The 18,331-nt window shown below is 66.5% G+C and overlaps 4 protein-coding genes across 6 annotated transcripts; 1 reads left to right on the top strand and 3 right to left on the bottom strand.

The window, feature by feature from the left end:
* Positions 1 to 2,293: 2,293 nt before the first annotated feature.
* S100A16 (S100 calcium binding protein A16) lies at positions 2,294 to 4,058 on the bottom strand. 2 transcript variants are annotated; one of them, XM_054182761.1, is made up of 3 exons: positions 3,925 to 4,058; positions 3,216 to 3,387; positions 2,294 to 3,079 (listed from the first exon to the last, which is right to left on the bottom strand). In XM_054182761.1, exons 2-3 carry the CDS (start codon positions 3,369 to 3,371, stop codon positions 2,915 to 2,917), a joined length of 321 nt encoding a protein of 106 aa, XP_054038736.1. In that variant the 5' UTR covers positions 3,372 to 3,387; positions 3,925 to 4,058; the 3' UTR covers positions 2,294 to 2,914. The 2 variants fall into 2 exon arrangements, with proteins under 2 accessions (XP_054038736.1, XP_054038737.1); XM_054182762.1 differs by lacking the exon at positions 3,925 to 4,058 and adding an exon at positions 3,643 to 3,794.
* Positions 4,059 to 8,473: 4,415 nt separating this feature from the next.
* Positions 8,474 to 11,429, bottom strand: S100A14 (S100 calcium binding protein A14). Of its 2 annotated transcripts, XM_054182668.1 has the most exons (4): positions 11,311 to 11,429; positions 10,919 to 11,027; positions 9,473 to 9,619; positions 8,474 to 9,378 (listed from the first exon to the last, which is right to left on the bottom strand). In XM_054182668.1, exons 2-4 carry the CDS (start codon positions 10,949 to 10,951, stop codon positions 9,259 to 9,261), a joined length of 300 nt encoding a protein of 99 aa, XP_054038643.1. In that variant the 5' UTR covers positions 10,952 to 11,027; positions 11,311 to 11,429; the 3' UTR covers positions 8,474 to 9,258. The 2 variants fall into 2 exon arrangements, with proteins under 2 accessions (XP_054038643.1, XP_054038642.1); XM_054182667.1 differs by lacking the exons at positions 10,919 to 11,027; positions 11,311 to 11,429 and having other exon boundaries at positions 9,473 to 9,977.
* Positions 11,430 to 11,931: 502 nt separating this feature from the next.
* Positions 11,932 to 13,115, bottom strand: S100A13 (S100 calcium binding protein A13). Its single transcript, XM_054182669.1, has 3 exons — positions 12,932 to 13,115; positions 12,384 to 12,566; positions 11,932 to 12,209 (listed from the first exon to the last, which is right to left on the bottom strand). The coding sequence occupies exons 2-3, from the start codon at positions 12,534 to 12,536 to the stop codon at positions 12,075 to 12,077; spliced, it is 288 nt and encodes a 95-aa protein (XP_054038644.1). The 5' UTR covers positions 12,537 to 12,566; positions 12,932 to 13,115; the 3' UTR covers positions 11,932 to 12,074.
* Positions 13,116 to 15,355: 2,240 nt separating this feature from the next.
* S100A1 (S100 calcium binding protein A1) lies at positions 15,356 to 18,147 on the top strand. The gene is made up of 3 exons (XM_054182676.1): positions 15,356 to 15,508; positions 17,579 to 17,727; positions 17,853 to 18,147. The coding sequence occupies exons 2-3, from the start codon at positions 17,587 to 17,589 to the stop codon at positions 17,994 to 17,996; spliced, it is 285 nt and encodes a 94-aa protein (XP_054038651.1). The 5' UTR covers positions 15,356 to 15,508; positions 17,579 to 17,586; the 3' UTR covers positions 17,997 to 18,147.
* Positions 18,148 to 18,331: the final 184 nt, after the last annotated feature.

Here is an 18,331-nt window from a genome sequence, read left to right as displayed (position 1 = left end):
GGAGGACCCTGTTTCAGGGAGGAACGAGCCCTTCCCTGGACCCCACATCTGCCCCAGTGGTGGGGAGAGACGTGAGGATGCTGGTGGGGCTCAGTCCTGGGTGTCGCCGCGCTCACCCCCATGAAGCTGGGCAGCTCGCCCTTGCTCAGCTAGTACACGTCAGTCACGCTCCTTCCCCGGGCACTCGTGGAAGGTGGCAATGCTGGAGGCCAGGGCTTGTTCCAGGGCGGTGGCCATCCTGGCAGGGGGCTGCTCCCGGGGGAGGGCACGCGGCTTTTCCCTGCAAACCCCCAGCGATGTTCACTTTGCCGCCCACCCGCGAGAGCCTGTTTGGTTTGGAGGAGGGGGTCAGGGAAATCCTCGTCTGGAGAAGCTCCAGTTGGCCTGGCCTCCAGCACCTCAAAGACAGCCAACCTCTCCGTCTCCGGTGACGGCAGAGGATACAGGATGCGGAGGCTCTGAGCAACCTGCTCTGGTTAAAGATGTCCCTGCTGACTGCAGGGGGGTTGGACTGGATGGCCTTTAAAGGTCCCTTCCAACCCAACACATTCTGGGATCCTAGGATACGTGTCTTCCTTCTCCCAGAGATATGGTGGCTGGAGAGGGACCGTGGGGGAACATATCTGGGGCGCTTTTCCAAAATCTAGCAAATCTTGGCTCCAGGTGGGACATGGAGGCTGGTGCGCCGCCGGGGCTGGGCCAGCTGGGTGCCTGGGGCTGCTCCCGGCGGGGACGCGAGGGCAGGAGCGGGGGGTTGAGCTCCCTAAACTGGGGCCGGCAGCCCCATCCCCATTGCAACCCCTGCTGCCCCCCCTCCCTGCCTGCCGTATGGGGTGGTGCAGAGTGTCCAGGAGGGTCTCCAGGAGGAGCGGGGGCATAGAAACCCCCCCCTGCTCACACCGATGCCCCTGCAGCGCTCTCTCCGGTCCCCTGCACACCACTGCCCTGCAGCAGCCCCTCCCATGCCCCCCCCCAACGGCTTCCCCCTGCACCCACGTTTGCTCCGAGCAGCTCCGGGGTAGGGAATAATGTGGTTGGGACGGGTGCGGGGGCTGCAGGGAAATGCGTGTGAGGCGGGGGATTGTGGAATCATGGAAGGGTTTGGGTTGGAAGGGACCATAAAGCTCATCCCGTTCCCCCCCCGGCCCCGGGCAGGGACACCTCCCACCAGCCCAGGTTGCTCCAAGCCCAACCTGGCCTCCAACGCCTCCAGGGATGGGATATCCTGCATTTTTTTCCCTGCACGGCAACCGATCTGCATCGAGAAATGAGAGGCTGGGGGCTGGTTGCCCCCCACCCTGAGGGTCCCACCTGGAGAGATCCCCTCCCAAGAGTCTACCCTGGATCCCACCGGATCGCCACGATCCCGTGCGAGCGTCCGGGTGCCGCTCCCCGCCGAGCCCCATGAGCAGGGGGGTGAGTCACGCGCCCTGCCCTCGCCCGGGAGGGATTCCTCCCCCCTGAGTCAGCCGCAGCCCTGCCCGGCTGCCAACGCCTCCCGCGGGGGCACCCCCAGCTCCCCCGGGACCCCCGGTGCTGCGTGGGCAGGGGGACAGGCAGGAGCCAGCATCGGGATGGGCAGCAGTGGGGTCAGCAAAGCCAGGGGGGCCGGGCTGGAAGGGGATGGGGGTCCCAGCTCCAAGGTGCTGGCAACCGCCCTGTAGCGGGAGTGGGGGGTCGCCGGGGGGGCACCTCGTGGAAAATCCAGTCCCCTCCCAGTGGAAAATCCCCGTCATTCAGCAGGGCTGCCGGCCAGCACCGTGGGCATCACAGGGCCCCGCGAGCAGGGTGGTGGCATGGTCCCCAGCGAGCGGTGCCAGCCCGGGGTGACCCGCCACACGCCGGGACACGGAGCTTTTCTCCCATCCCGGGTGGGGCAATGCCCCGAGATACGGGAATAGGGGTCCCCCGAGACACCCCAGTGTCGGGGTGGCTGCGTCCTTGCGGTGCATGGGTGCGGGGGTGTCATCCCGGGCTGCTCGGGGGGGACGTGGAGAGGGTCCCCCGCGACGTGCGGTGGCAGCAGCAGCCACCGCACCCTGCGCCCCAGGCAGCAGCTCGGGGTGCTGCGGGGCCGGCGGGGTGCCGGGAGGCCACAGTGTCTGCTGACACCTCGTGGTGGCTCCATCAGCCCCAGGGAGCCCAGCCCTGGGCGGTATCACTATCCCTGGGTGATGGGGGACAGGACAGGCCCCCTCCCTCAGCCCCCCACATCCCCTTGGTGCTGCGGGGGCACACACACACACACCCCCACACACCCCCCAGGGAAGGCAGAGCCTCAGCGTCACTCCTCCGAACTTTATTGCTGCAATAAATAACCACGGTGGTGTTGGCTCGGCCGGGACCGCGCTGCTCCCCGAGCCCCAAGGACCAGAGCACCAGGCAGGGCGAGACCCTTCACCAGCTTGGGCAGGGGGGAAAGGCAGCCTTGGCCCAAAAAGACCCCTAACTTTGAGGGGGAGCTCCAAGGGGACGGGGGTTCCCGGTCGTGACGGGTTTTCTGCTGGTGGGGCCATGCCCCAGAGGTCTGAGAACGGACAGAATTCATGTCCTAGATGAGGGGAAGCCTCTCCCTTTGCTTCTTGCCCAGCAGCCCAGCAAGGACAGGGCTTGTGAAAGAGCAGGGATGGCATGGTGTGGGGCAAGGAGGAACCCTCCCCCCCGGCCAAGGCTGTGATGGCTTCCCACCCCCCAGCTCCCACCCAGGGGGGTCTCCTCGCCCTGATTGCACCCTGGTGTGGCTCAGGCAGCAAAGCCACGGGAGACCCGGGTGTCCCGGGGCAAACCGGGGCTCGGGGCAGGGCTCGGCAGCGGGAGAGGCGAGAAGCGGGGAGCCGCGGAGAAGCAGGGGTTGAGCCCGGGGGGGTGGAAACGGAGCCCTGGGGGAAGGGGGGTCTGATCCCGATGCAGGCAGCTACTTGGTGAGCTTGACGCTCAGCTCCTGCTGGCGGATGATTTGGGCGATGGGGCTGGCGATGCCACCTATCAAGGTCCAGTACTCCTCGAAGCTGATGCGCCCGTCTTTGTTCTCATCCAGGTCGCAGATGAGCTTGTCGGCCGCCCGACGGTTCCCGGTGTCCTGGGGGAGACAGCGGAGCCGCTCACACCGGGGCAAGGCGGGGGGAAGAGGGGTGCTTTCATGGAGGAAGGGGACGGGACACCCCGTGAAGGGTGAGGAGCCGGTGCCCCGGCCCCCCGCGCGTCCCCGGCCTCACCGTCAGCATGTGGTTGAGCTCACAGCTCAGCATCTTGCGGAAATCCTTCTTGCTGATGCGCCGCGGCTTCTTGCAGCAGCAGCGGCGGCTTGAGTACTTGTCGAAGTTGTTCACCAGCACCTGGACGGCCCATTCCAGCTCCGTGCATTCTGCCATGGCTGCCCACCGTCACCTGCGGGGAGGCGGGGGGTCAGGGATGGGGACCCTCTGCGCGCTGGAGGACACGGGGCGGAAGGGCAGGCGGCGTGCCATTGCGCTGCCATCGCTCAGGGCACGAATGGGGGTCGCCGCGAGCCCCCGGGTCAGGCAAAAAGCAGCTTCCATGGAAAGCCAAAAGGGGTGCTGGTCTCCCCGCGCTATCCAGGATCACCCTAAAAAATTCCCCCGTGCCACGGGGCGGCACCCAACCCCACGCCAGCTGCCCCACCTGTCCCCCCGGGGCGGCCGCCCCCGTGCGTGGGACGGGGCAGCAATTATGGCGCAGGGGCCGCGGGGCTCCGCAGCGCCAGGGCCGCGGCCGACGGTTCCCAGGGCTCATTAGGGAGGAATGGGGCTGGGAGCCACGGCGGGACGAGGGCAGGAATTACTGGCCGGCCCCTCCTCTTGCTTCACGGCTCTGGGAACACCCCGGCAGGGCAGGTCTGGTCCTGCCCGAGCCCCACCATGGGCCCAGCGCGGGTGTCCCCTGTTCCCCAGGGTCCAATCCTGCCTGTCTGCTCGATGTCCGGGGTCCCTCTTCCTCGCTCCGCCGTCCCGAGGCCGCCCCAAGCCGGGAAGCTCCTTCCCTTATGGACGGAGCCAACAGGATGGTCCCCGTCACAGGGTCCAGCGTCCACATCCCGGGCAGGATGCAGGCAGGAAAGGACGGAAACTGAGTCACCTTGTCCTGCCTTGGCCCTTTCCTGGAGCGTGATGCTCCCCATTGTGGAGCCGTGCTGATTTACACCAGCTCGCGGTGCAACACCGACCAGCACGGCAGCCGTGGCCGCACGGGTCTTGGGGGAAGCCAATGGGGCGGCGTGTTTGGAGCCCAGAGGGGTGGCCCAACACTGTCCCCCTGTTCTGGGGACATCGCCCAGGAGGGTGTCTGCAGCCCGGTGGCTCCAGGGAGCCGGCAGGACCTGCCCCGCGCCCCAGACTTGGCTCAGGGCCCCTCTCTCTTTGCGCTCATCCTCCCCAAACTCAGCCCTAGGCCAAGGACGGCGGCACATCAGGGCGGTGACAGGAGACAGGAGGCTCAGCCCCGGGCTCCCCGCGCTCATCCCTGCCCTCCCAAGCCCTCCTTGTCCTCACGGGAGCCTTTGCTGGACCACCGCAGGGCCACCCCATCCCAGGACCAGGGACCATCCCTGGTGGCCACCAGGGCGGTCACCCCGGCACGGCCCCGCAAGAGCCACTCACTGCAAACCTCCGGCTCTGGCCCTTCTTCCTCCTGGGCCATTAATTGCCAAAAAAAGGGTGCAAAAGCACCGACCCTCTGCACCCAACCGGGGTCCCCACTTGCAGTCCCCCCCCGCCACCGGTGCCCAGCCCATCCTCGGGGTGTCGTGGCTGCAGCCTCGCTGCTGACTCACGGCACCAGCCCATCCGGGACGGCGCAGCCCCAACCCCACCACGTGCCCCCCAGGGCCGGCCTGGGGCACTGGGACATCACCACAGTGGTGGGACGCGGGGACGGCAGCACGGCCGGGCGCCAGCGGGGCGGGACAGGCAGGACGGGGCTCGTTGGCTGCTCCATTCCCGCCGCCGCGGTGCCCCCTCTTCCTTCGCCGCTCCACCTCCTCCCTCGAGCGCGGTGCCCAGAGCCAGGACCCACAGCCAGGCACAGCTCTGGGGGGTCAAAACCGGGGTGAAGTGCCCCTTTTCCAGTGTCCAGACCCCACCAGCAACCCCATGTGCTGGGCTTTCCATAGGCAGCGTAGGGCGACGAATGCAGTGGAGGTGGATGGATGCTGCCAAGCCCCACACCGGACCACCCGCCCCCCATCCCAGCTCCTCCCGGTGTCCCCCCAGCATCCGTCGGGTCCCCTCCGCCGCGGCCCCGCACGCGCGGTGCTGCCGAAGGGCTCGGGGGTTTTCCACCACCCAACCTGCAGCGGCACGTCCCAGGGCTGCTCCCGCTTGGATATTCCACCCCAAGGGTGCCCACGTCGCCTTTCCCATCCCCGGCCCGGAGCCTCACCTGGCTCCGTCCGGGGGGTCCCGCTGTGTCCGTCTGTCGCCGGTTTGGCAGCCCGGGCAGTGGGAGCCGATCACGCCCGCTCTCTCCTCACCTTGCACCCATACCGACGGGCCCAGCCCGGCTTTTAAAGAGGCTCCCGCCCCTCCCTGACGTTCTCAGGGCGTTCCCGGGCCGGGACTCACCTGGGAAATGGCTCCCTGGGATTGCAACACCCTGACGGGTCGGTGCGAGCAGCGGGCTCCGGCTCCCTGCCGGGGGCTGCTGGGTGCCTGGCCGTGGCCGTGGGGTGATGGCCGGTGTTTGGGGACCACCCCAAAGAGACCCCACTGCCTGGAAGGGGCGGTTTGCCAGGCGCAGTGTGACTCCAGCCTGCTCCCAGGGTTTGCGAACCCACCGCCATCCAGCCAGGCACCAGCCAGAAGCCCGGCTCCTCCATCCCATGGCGTGTCCCCACCAGCCACCCTTCCTCCAAACCACCCCACACACCCACCGAAGACCCTCCGTTATGGGGGGCATCATTTATTTGAACTAAACCCACTTGTTTTCAGGGGTGAAAAGGGCTGGTGCGTGTCTCTGGGGCCCTGGAAGCACAAGCCCCGGCTCCAAGCAGTGCCGTACCCAGCTCAGCCATCTCTAGATGCACTGGGACAGATAAGGCTCTTCTCGGATGGTAGCTGTGCTGGTAAAGTCACATCCGTAATTAATTTTCCCAGCAAATTGTACCCCTGTATGTCTAGCAGAGCCGTGGCGCAGCGATTTGATGCCAAGATTAGATACGGGCATTATTGGGAGCTGCATATTTCGGGATGCAAAGTAGGAGGTGATACATTACAGGTAGGAGCCACCTGCTCAGAGGACCTTTGGGACTCCCATCCCGGAAAAAAAACGCCATGTGTCATCCCGGCTCTCCACCGGCTTCTTCCTAATCTCGGTTGGGAGGAAGCAAACCCGTTCTCAGCCGAGATGCGCCGATGTCGTTGATGCAACATCCCAGGAGGGTGGGAATCCCTCCCCGACCCTGCAGGCAAACAGCTCACCTCTGAATCACGGGCTTTCATTACCCTCCTGTGCCTGGCAGATGTCACAACCGCATCCAGGCCCTTATTTTTACAAGGCATCCAGGGCGTGTGCGTGTGCTCGGAGCAGCCACGTCCCATCCAAACCCATCACAAGACACTTCCCAGCCATTTTGATCACCCCGATGAGGTTGGTCTCCCCCCGGATTCCCACCAGCTCCAGGTCTGAAGGGTCGGGAGCATTTTGGCTTCTCGTGGACAAGCTCTGCCCCACGGGACCCTTTGGTGGAGGGGATGCTGAGCCCTGGCTTTTTGGGGGTCTCTGGTGACCACTGTGATGGGTGCCCTGGGGCCACCTCTCCTTCACGCAGTGGCCACCTCGCCATGGACAAATCCATATTTTGGCGTTTCCATCAGCGTGGTGCCGTGTCCCCGCGCTCGGCACTCGCTGACTCACCGAGGGGCACCCACCGCCCCACCATGGGCTGAGCTGTTCCTGCCACCTCCGAGGGCTTTCCAGTTACAACAGATACTTACGGAGGGTGGCTCAGGAGGATGGAATTGCCGCCCTCCCGACAGCGCACCGTCACGCCGGGGAGCCGGTCACCAAACCAGAAAGAGGAGCCAGGAGTCCCCACTCCCACGGCACATTCCCAGCCCCGGTGCTGGGACGAGGATCCGGGAGCCCTGGCTCCCCTTTCCTCCCCTCCATCACCCCAACCATTTGACACATTTCCTGCCTCTAATTAAATGCACGCCACACCTTTCTGCTTAATTTCCATGTATTTATTTCCAAGGCAGGAACAATAAATAGTCATTCTCGTTGTGAAATCCACCCCAAGGTGAGAGGAGACGGAGGGTGGCCTGTGGCCGAGCCGCGGTGTCGGTGCTGCCGCCGCGGCAGGGAGGACCCGCCGCCCCAGCCCAGTTTCATCATATTTCTCGGGGGTTTGGTTTGGTTTGGTTTGGTTCGGTTCGGTTTGGTTCATCTATTTATTTATTGTTTTCCTCGCAAGGTGAGGCAGGTGCTGCTGAGGTGCCCACACCCTCTCCCTTTTTGGGGTGCCCATCGCGCCTCCAGGGCTGCCCACAGGCTCCCCCAGGACACAGAGCCCGGATGGCAGGAAAAAGTTGGGACAACCAGGCTCCGCGAGTGCCCTGCACCCTCTCAAGCCCATTTCTTCATTCTCTGTGCGCTCGGTGCCTGAGCTAATTGTTCCATCCCAGCGAGCCACCGCTTTGTGGCACTTACAGTTTCCCAATTTGCTGTAATTAGACAGAAATCCCCCGCTCACCTGGCACAGGTGGGACCTCGCTGCTGCCCTTGCGGTTCCCGGGGCTTTCTTAGCCTGGGGTTTCGGGGTCTCCCCTGCGCTCCCTCCAGCCCAGAGCGGGGCCGCATGGCACCACAGAGCCCTCGGGGTGCCTGCTCCGGAGACACAGCCCCGGCTCTGCTTGTGGGGTCCCCTCAATAGGGACCACCGAGCACAAGCCACCCCTGCAATGGGCATGAGGGCGGCCCCGTGAGCACCCTCAGTGCCCGCGCACACCTGTGGTGACACACACACCCGCAGCACCATGGCCATCACAGTGCCCGCGCACACCCACGGCACCGTGCATGCCCGCAGCATCCCTTGCACATCTGCAGCATCCCTTGCGTGCCCCCAACAGCATCCCTCACACACCTGCAGCATCCCTTGCACATCTGCAGCATCCCTTGCGTGCCCCCAACAGCATCCCTCACACACCTGCAGCATCCCTTGCACATCTGCAGCGTCCCTTGAACGTCTGCAGCATCCCCTGCACGCCCACAGCATCTCTTGCATGCCCACAACAGCATCCCTCGCATGCCCGCAGCACCCCTCGCACACCCACCACATCCCTTGCACCCTGGTGCTCTGCGCTGGGGCGAGCGGGACCACACCACCCAGCGATGCTCAGAGCCCCCATCGCTGCAGCCCTGTCCCCCCCGGCCCCGCTCCTTTCCCTCTCCCACCAAGGACAAATGAGGTCACCCCATCCCGGCTGGGTTTAGTTTTTCTTTTTCCAGTGTTTTCCTTTATTAATTTATACAAAAATGGTTGCAAGTGATGCAAGCCAATTACAACCCGCCACCGTCCCAGCCCCGAGCCCAGCCGCCAGCTGGGGGCCAGCATCCCTGGCGAGGGGGCAGGCGGGGGAGCACTGTGCAGGCAGCACACCCCGGCACAGCACCCCAAAAACCCGGGCAGGCGCGGGGTACCACGGTTCCCGCACTGGGGGAAGTGCAGGGAATACACCCAGGCCACGCACAGGGACGTCGGTGCTGGAGCCTGGGATGTCCCTGAAGGTGCTCGGAGCACGAGGCAGGACTGTGACAAAGGGGCTCCCATCGGGTGGCAAGGCGCAGGGTCGGGGGACAAGCCCGCACATCCAAGGGCTTTGGGGGGAAAGGAGCCGAGTCCCTCTGGCTGCGATGCTCTGGGGCTGGGGGACCTGCAACTGGAGGGTTTTGGGCACCGGAGGTGGGACAACCCCGGGGGTAAAGGCTCTGGAGCGAAGGACGGAGAAAGGCGGCTCCGGAGCCAGGGCCAGGAACCCCCTTGCCACCTCCCTCCCGCCACGGCGTGGGCCGGAGCTGGGGGTGGGAAGGGAGGTTTCCTGATGGGAAGGAGAGCTGGGAGAGGGCAGGGACGGAGCGGGGCAGGGGGATCCCCCCGCCCCGGCCGGGGACACGGGGAGGAGACGAGCCCCGGCGGGAGCAACGCTGCATTTTCCCAGGCGCATCCCGCCAGGACCAGCAGCCTCTCGCGCTTCTCGGTGCAGAGCCTGAGGCCTCGGGCGCCTTCCCGTCCCCCGCCACCCTCTACTTCCTCCGGCAGCCCTTGGCCGCGTCCCCCATCATGTCCCAGTACTCTCCGAACTCCAGCTTGGCCTCGTCAGGGTTGCCCATGCATTCAATCTTCTCTTCCAGCGGTCCAACGCACTGCAGAGGGGGCAGAAAAAGCATGGGGGTGATGGCGCTGTGGGGTCCCACGGGCAGCCCGTGCCCACCCTGTCTCCCCCTGCCCACCCCTCACCTTTCCCAGGTGGGGCAGCTTCTGCACTACCAGCTCCTGCATCTCGTTGGGCGTCAGGTACTCCTTCTGCCCCTTCACCGCGTAGCAGTGGAACTGGTTGATGACAGTCTCGATGGCCCGTTCCACGTCAGTGAGCTCCTGGCAGTCCTGCGCGGCAGGAGGAGAGAGGGTGAGCACTGGTGGGACACCTCCCCGGAGGGACAGGACACCCCTCAGAGGGATGGGACACCCCCCAGAGGGACAGGACACCCCCCAGAGGGACAGGACAAGCCCCTGAATAGACAGGCCACCCCCCGAAAAGACGCACCAGTGCTCTCTGCAGATGTTCAGCCCCTCCGCAATGACGTGATAAACCCCCTTATCAACGTGAGACCTCTCCCTACAGATGTGAGACCCCACCATACAGATGTGAGACCCCCTCTGCAGATGTGAGACCCCACCACACAGGCGTGAGACCCCTCTACAGATGCAAGAACCCTCCGCCCAGCCGTTGCATCCCTCCATAGATGCTCTGCCTGGTTCGGCACCCCCCAGAGCTGTCATCCCCCTCCGTCTCGACGTGACAACCCCTCCCCGCAGGCATGTCACCCCCCCGTCACTGCTTGCCCGGGCTTCTCCCTGCCCGGGGCCAGAGGGGCTTAGCCACCCTGGCGTCTCCAGGTGCTACACCCACGGAGCACGGGGGCCGCCGCGGCCGTCCGGACTGGTTCTTCCTCTCCTTTGCACAAGTGGCGGATGGCGGCGTGAGTCAGTGCCCAGGACAACTCAAGCGCCTGCCGGGATGGGGCTGGGCAGCAGCAGGAGCCCTTCTTCCCCCGCCATCAGGGTGCAGACCCCTTCCCCGGCAAGGTGGGGGGCAGAGACAGGCCTGACCCACGCGCCCAGCCGCTGGCGCTAATTAGCCGAGGCTGCGTTTGAAGGGAAACGGTGATTCACTCAGCATCTGCGGTTTCCCCACGAAACACCGTGAAACCACAGCAGGCGATGCCCATTAGGAAGAACCCAGCCATCTTCGGAGCCTCAGCCCCGCGCCCTGGCTCAGCCAGCCGGGGCCAAATCCTCCGTGGGTGCAAAGGGACGCAGGGTGGGCATCCCCTGTTTGAAAGCCGAGGAAAACAGGAGACTTTCTGCCGTTGGGCATCCTTGGAGAGGTTGCGAGGAGCGAGCGCAGCTCCCAAAGGTGAGTCCAGGGGAGCCGGAGAAAGTCGCCTGGTTCCCCGAGCTTTCAAGTGGCTCCAAGTCTGCGCCAAACCCTGAAATATCCCCCCAGCTCCTCGGCTGGAGCCTGGCTCCAGGATGGGGTTGGCCCGGCCGTGCTGCTCTGAGTCACCCCGCGCCCGGGGCTCTGCTCCCAGGGGTGGGACGGCGCGGGGTGCCCCCTGCGCCCTGCGCCCCCGCTGAGGGGGGGGTCCCAGCCCTCCCGGTGCCACGGCGTCGCTCATGGACCTTGCGCTTCTTGCGGCAGTTGCACTGGCCCATGCTGCTCCTCGCGGGGTCCGGAGGTCCTCGGTGGCAGCGGCGGCAGGGTTGTCCTCTGCGATGAGGTCTGGGGGAGCTGGTGGGGGAAGAAAGCCAAGCTCAGGTCTCGGATTGTGGTGGGGGGGGAGTTTCCCCTCCTTTAGAGCCAGGACCGAGTGCAGGGCGAGGAAGGAGCCCCGGGATGCGGTGAGCTGCTGGGACACGTCCCGGCGGCAGGAACATCCCTGCCCCAGCGGCAAGTCATGGCAAAGCCGAGCGTGGGAGCAAAAAGTGGAGGGGGGGTGATGTGGAGGGGTGGCGGGACCCCTGGGCACGGCCCCCCCCCCACCCCATCCCGTGGTGGCGGATGGGCCACTTACCTGCTCCACGGGCTCTCCTGGGTCTGGGCGGGCTGCGGCGCACCGGGGTTTTATACGGCGGGGAGGTGTGAGTGGGAGCTCCCCGCGCGCCGCCAGCTGCGGTGTGGTGCAAGGGCGTCTCATTCCGGAGCCTGGCCCAGGGCCAGCGTGGGGCCAGGGAAACGCCTCCTTCCCGGCCACAGGGATGGCTCCATCATCTGAGCCCAGCACGGCACAGCCGCCCGGCACCGCGTGGGAACAGCCAAATCGGGCACCGAGCACCCACCAGCTCTGGGATGTGTTGCCCTGTGGTGGGGATTCCACCTTTTCTCAGAGGTGCTGGGATTTGGGAGCTGAACGCTGGGAATGGGAGCTCAGTTAGGGGCGCTGAGCCGGGGACACGCTGTGCCAGCAGACGCACGTCCCCCCCCTACATGTCACCCAAGTCCCCAGAGAGGATGGGCGTTGATGGCCCAGTGGTGGTGGCCACCACGGCATCGCTGCCGGAGACGCTCCGAGCCCCACCCCGCTGCCAGCCACATCCCTGACACCCATCAGGGCCACACAGCCCAGCAGGAAGCCAGAGCGGGCACAAGGGCGATTTGGGAATGGCCCCGTCCATCCCAGGTTCCCCCGAGCTCCGAGCCACGAGCAGATCCAGGCGGCGGAGGAGATGGACACCCCAAATTGGGACTTCCCCCCCAGCTAAGGACAGGAGCGATGCTCAGGCTCAGGGAAACCTCTTTTATTAGCTCGGCATCGGCCAAGTCTCCCCCCGACCCCCATCACTTCTTCCCCGCTTTCTCCCGCCGCACGGCCTTCGCCAGCTCCCCGATGAGCCGCCAGTACTCCCCGAACTTCAGCTCCTCGTCGTTGTTGACGTCCAGCTCGCTCATCTTCTCCTCCAGGGAGGGGACATCCTGCGGGGGGGACAGAGAGGGGGGCTCAGCCACATCCCGGACCCCAGCGAGCGGGATGGGGATGGCGGGGGGGGAGGGGAAGCTGCTGCTCGCTCCCTTTTGCAAATCCCCGGGTACCGGGAGCAGCCCCCCAAGATCGGGGGGACACCGCTGCCCCACATGCACTCGCCTCACCTTCATCAGGTTGGGCAGCTGGAGCTGGACCAGCTCCTTGAACTCGCCAGCCGTCAGCGTGCCCTTCTTGCCCTCCTTCCCCGCGTAGGTGAAGAAGACGGTGACGATCTTCTCGATGGCTGTCTCCAGCTCAGTCAGCTCGCCCGTGGCCATGGGGCCAGGGTACGGCAGTGGCCCCGGGGGCTGCAGGGAGAGGAGCCGAGAGAGGGTGGGAGGCGGAGGGACGTCCCAGCGAGGCGATTCCGGGAAAAGGGACCTCTCCCCTTCCCCAGCCTGGGGCGCAGTGAGTCTGCAGGGTCTCAGCTCAGCGCTGGGGGTTGCCCCTCGGCTCCCCGGAGACCCGGGGCTTCAGCCGGGGTGGGGCAGAGCCTTTTGGTGATGCCGCTGCCATTCGGCAACAAATGGCAGCCAGGATGGGGGTGGGAGGGGACATCAGGAAAGGGATGGGGGCATAGTGGGGGTCCCCCAGCGCTGCTCTCATCCTGCGAGCGCCGGAGAGCGGGTGGCCATGGTGGGGCCAGGGCTGCAGGCAGCAATCCCCTACTTACCCCCCTCGCCAGCGGGCAGAGAGCTGCAGGCGGGTCGCGTCCCCCCCCCCCGGGGAGGTTTTATACCCTGCGCCGCAGGAGGGGAGAGCGCGGCGCTTTGTCCCCCAATGCCACGGTGTTGGGTTTCCTGCTGTAACCGGACGGACGCACAGGCAGACACCGCCCGAGCCGTCCCTCCGTCCTCCCGTCCTCCTCCTCTCCTCCCTCCCCGTGCGGGCAACGGACCAAATCCAGCACTCGAACCTTCCCCAGCCTCCGCGGGGATGCCACGGTGGGGAGCAGGATGGGACCACGGGGCCACGGGAGGACGGAGCGGGTTTGCTCCAGCACCCGCCGGGACTGAGCATCCCGCGGGGCTCGAGCATCCCCCGCAGCTTTCTGGGCGTGCGGGGCAGGTCTCACCCCCAAACGCATCCCTGCGGGGACAGGGTGGCACTACAGACGGGGACACGCGCCCCGCGCGCGTCCTGCCATGCCCCGGCGTGGTGGCTCGTCCCGGCCTGCCATCCAGTGGCTCTTGCGGACCCGGGGCCGGGCTCGACCCGCAGCAAGTGAGAGTTGTGAGTCAGCCGCCTGCTGACATCATCCCTATTAATAGTGGGCTTTGTGAAAATTAATTAATCCAAATTAATTAGGGGGTTGGTACTGCCCGAGCCTTCCCCTTTAATCATGGTGTATTTATAACATGGCAGCCCTGGCGGGTTTCCACCCGGGAGATGGAGCAGCTCTGCGCCGTGCCATGGCACCGCCGTTCCCACGGGACCCCCCCCTGAGCCACATCCCTCGCCCCGGCACCCCGCCTCGGCCCCATCAACCCCTGGCGGGAGGCAGGGGGGATGCGGGGGCGGTGTGGGATGGGGGTGACATAGGGGACCATCTCTCCTCAGAGCAGGTTGCCAGCCACCCCATCCCTGCACGCCACAGGGGGCCGTGTCCTGGTGTCCCCACAGCCGTGTGACACTGAGCACGATGGCGAGCAGCCCCCCCCCAAGACAACACATGGGAGTGGGTTCCCAGGGACCCCATGGAAACCTCCCCACTGGCAGTGTTTTGGGGACCCGGTACAGTGACACCATCACCAGCCCAGTTTCTGCTGAGCCCTGACGCACACACTCCACCTCTCCACGGGAACGGGGAGGCTCCGGCCAGCACCGGGCAGCCTGGTCCCCACCCGGCACCCGTCACACCAGCTCACGGGGGAGGAATTGGCTTCCTGCAGCCCCATCCGGACCGTCCCCCTTGCCGGGGTGACGAGGGGGACAGGGATGGGACTTCCGTCGAGCCCCACGTCAGGGGCCGGAGACGGTCTCTTGGGAAAGCGCTGGGCTGAGTCAGGCTCGGCAGGGACAGGGACAGGTTTGGGGTGAATCACCGTCCCCGAGAGCCAGGCGGGCCCGTGACTCGCTGCCCCTGGAATTCGGGGTGCCGGGATGGGGCGAGGAGGCAGCAGCGGCCCCGCAACAGGATCCTGCCAAATCACAGGTGACAGGAGAAACGGCATCTCCCGGCCGAGCCCGGGATCCCTGCTCGGGGCTGTCCCCACGGGCAGGGAGGGGTGACCCAGCCCTGGGGACCCCGGTGCCGCCGGGAGGTGGCAGAGCACGGCAGGACACCATGTGCCGGGGCAAGAGCTCAGGGCGGGGGTGCAGCTGCATCCCGGGGGGTCGACATCTTGCCGTGTCCTGGTCCCCGTGTTGTCCCCAACCTGCGTTGGCTCCACCAGGGACAGTCACTGAGTGCCCGGCAGTGGTCCGTGCACGCCACCGCAACTACTGGGGCTCGTTGGAGGGGAGTGCGATTATTTGAGGCTGTAAAACTGTGCGCCCGGTGCCATCGCGATGTCCCCAGCCCTGGCACGGCTGCTGCCCGGCAGCTCCCAGGGATGGAAAAGCCTCTTCCATCCTCCCATGATGGGATGGAGAGACAAGATCGGCCCAGCCCCGGCACCAGCAACTGGAGCAACTGGTTTAGCTGGGTCAAAGTGGAGCACGGGGAGTCGCAGCGGCTGAAACCTGTTCCAAGATGTGTGTAAACCTCCTGGCATGTCCCTCTCTGCTCCCGGTTTGGTAAGAGCTTGTCCTGGGGATGTGCCAGCACGGACACGCTGGGCATTGCTCTCCCCACGGCCGGCAACCAAAGGGCTGTGGCACCCGGGGCCGACTCCCCCAGCACCCACACCGTGTCCCGCCAGCGGTGGGGGTCTGCCCTTGGGCACCCAGCTCCATATGGTCCCACCACTCCGGAACCGCCTGGCCAAATCCCCAGGTCCGGGGAGGTCTGGGGTTTAATGGGAGGGGGGCAGAGCCCCTCCGAGGGCAGCTGGAGCCCTTGGGGGGGTTGGACACACCGGTGCTCAGGGCATGGCGGTCCCGGCTCCATGCCCGCTGCGGGGACCAGGGTCGGGTTATTTTTAAGCGGCAATGCCTGTTCCCGTCACGGGCAGCTGCTGCCCAACTGGGCAGGCGACGCAGCCAAGTGGGCCAGGCTTCCCCAGAAGGGACGGCTGGACCCCGCTCCGCCACCGAGCCGTGCTGGGGACGGGGGCACAGGGGCTTCGCCGCCACCGGCTGCAGCAGAGTGAGTGCCATGGGGGTCCCTCCCCACTTCCCCCCTGTCCCCAGGCTCCGGATCTGGCCCCTCCTGGAGCTCTGCAGCCCCAGGGCCCCCTCCCTGCCCCACACCAAAAATGAGAGCTGTGTCCTGCTGGGAAGCAGCTCCTCAGGTTCCAGTCGGGACCCCCACTTCCATCCAGGACCCCCACATCCGCCTGGGACCTCGACCTCTATCTAGGACCCCCACCTCTGTCTGGCACCCCCACTTCCATCCGGGACCCCCACCTCCACCCAGGAACACCACTTCCACCCAGGACTCCGACCTCTGCCTGGGACCCCCACTTCCACCCAGGACCCCAACCCCTCTCTGGGACCCCCACTTCCATCCAGGACCCCCACCTCCACCCAGGGACCCTCTTTGCAGACACTTCAGCTGCCCCAGGCGCAGGACAGGGCCTGGACCTCCCAGACCCTGCACATCACCCCTAACCCTCCAGCCCCCCCCACGCCATTCCCCCCCCCCAAGCAGAGGGCAGTGGCGGTGGGGTGGCCGCACGGGGTCCAGGGGTGGTTTTGGGGTCCCCAGGCCGGGGGGGATGGGGGTGCCATGGAGCCATGGCATTTCCCAACCGTGGGGACAGGAAGTGCGGGAGCTGGAAACGGCAGGAGCAGGATATAATTAGCCCCAAATTAGGACTGGAATCCGGGATAAAGAGCCCGGCACCACCCGGCTCTTGCGAAAAGCCACGACTCCGCACCGGCACCTCCCGGCAACCCCCCTGCAAGGGGAGGGGGGGTCTCAAAAAGGGGGGATGATGGTGTCCGCCTGAGTCTGGGGGCTCGGCACAGCTCCGGTTCCCTCAGGGTGCCCGCAGTGGGTTCGGCCCCACACCGCTGCCCCGGCTGCGCGGATGCGGGGCTGTAACGAGAGCCGCGGCGGGGCCGGGATTATCAGCACGGGCCATGCCAGCTCGGGGAATCTGGTTTCTTGGCCGAGCCCGTTGCTGGAGCAACCTCCAGGTCGGGATTGTGGGGCTTTTTTAATTTGACAAGAGGCCTTTCTGTGCGCGGGGAGCAGGCGGCCCCGGGGGGCCAGGTCTGAGTCACCCGATAGCCCCCACCAGCTCCCCCCGGCCCCGGCTGGCTCCCGTTGCGAGGCCCAGGACACCGGATACCCGCAGCTTATCAGCCCCGGGGAGGAGGGCTGGGGACGGATCCGGCACAGCACCGCGGCGCTGACAGATGGGGGATGCCGGCGGGCGCCGAGCGGGTGACGCCACGGGGTCAGACCCCGGGCGCTGCTGTGCCATGGGGACCCACCACAGCCTCAAGCGGAGCCAGGGCCCACAGTGGGATCCCACCCAGGGCTGGCAAGTGGAGCCGGCCCCAGGGTGGCCCCGCTGCCCACCCCACGCATCTCCGTACCCCCCAGCCTCCCGCTGCCCCACAGGGCCGTGGGGTGGCAAGACGTGACACCCGAGGTTTAGCACGCGAGGGACGTGGAGCCCCCCAAAGCGACTCTCAGCATGGCTGCCCACCCCTCCCCTGCCCACCACCATCCCCTAAGCACCTGTGGGGCTGGAAACGCTCCTCCGCGTCACCCCAGGGCCTGTGTGGGGTGAGCAGGGTGCCGTGGGTCCCAGCTCCCCACATCCTGGCCCCTGCAAAGGCGGCGCGGGTGTCCCGGCGGTGCCAGCCAGGCTGTCCAGCCCCGGTATCGGATCCTCCCGGAGGGAGGGGGCTTGGAGCTTATTTAACATCCCCGGCTGTCCCAGCCCGGCACTCTCAGAGCAGCGGGCGGGCAGCGCGGCGGGGAGCTCAGGTGAGCGCCAGTGCCATGGGTGCCATGGGTGCCCTGCACGGGGACAGGCAGCCGGGGTCCCCTCCTGCAGGAGCCCCCCATCCAGCCCTGGGGAGCAGTGGGGTGCCCCGTGGGGGTCTCTGCCCGGCGCCAAGAGTTCGGCGTGCAGGCCATGGCATGTGACACTCCCCAACAGGGGATGGGGCAGGGGGTGGCTGCGATTTGGGGGCTGCCCCATAGGGGCAAAGGGGCTGGCAGTTGCCCCCCCGTGACGCGCCGGGTCCCTCCCCACAGCCAGAGCCATGGCGTCACAGCTGGAAGGGGCCATGGAGACGCTCATCAACGTCTTCCACCACTACTCGGGCAAAGAGGGGGACAAGTACAAGCTGAGCAAGAAGGAGCTGAAGGAGCTGCTGCAGAGCGAGCTGGGCTGCTTCCTGGAGGTAGGGGCCGGCCATGCCGGGGCATGGGGGCCAGGGGTCCCCCCCTTTCCCTCCGTGCCCTGGGGCAGCAGCATCCCAGTGGGCTGCCGAGCCCCAGGGTTCACCCTGTCACCCCCCCGACACAGACCCAGAAGGACACGGGTGCCGTGGAGAAGATCATGCAGGACCTGGATGAGAACGGCGATGGGGAGGTGGACTTCCAGGAGTACGTGGTCCTGGTGGCCGCCCTCACCGTGGCCTGCAACACCTTCTTCTGGGAGAACGCCTGACCCAGGCCGGTCCCCCCCTGCCGCAGCCGGCCACGGCGTCTCCAAAACGCAGAGCCCCCCGCCACCCCCCCAGCTCACCCTCTGCTCCCCAGCACTCCCAGGGGATCCCACTGGGATCCAGCTCCACAATAAAGGCACCGACCCAGCCAGAGGCATGCTGTCAGCTCTCTTATTTCCAGGGTCGGGGTCTCTGCCCTGTTCCCCGGCTAGTGCCCCCCGGGGTACCAGGGAGCCATCCCTCCCCTGAGCCACGGGGTCACGGGGAAGAGCCACCTTGGGTCACCCCAAGCACCTGGAGACATCCCTGGCTACACCCTACTCCGGCTCCTCCATCG

Source organism: Rissa tridactyla, chromosome 23 (genome assembly GCF_028500815.1).
Source record: "Rissa tridactyla isolate bRisTri1 chromosome 23, bRisTri1.patW.cur.20221130, whole genome shotgun sequence".
In the NCBI taxonomy this organism is placed as follows: domain Eukaryota; kingdom Metazoa; phylum Chordata; class Aves; order Charadriiformes; family Laridae; genus Rissa; species Rissa tridactyla.
Note: the sequence above shows the minus strand (reverse complement) of the source record. Positions and strands in the feature narration are given on the sequence as shown.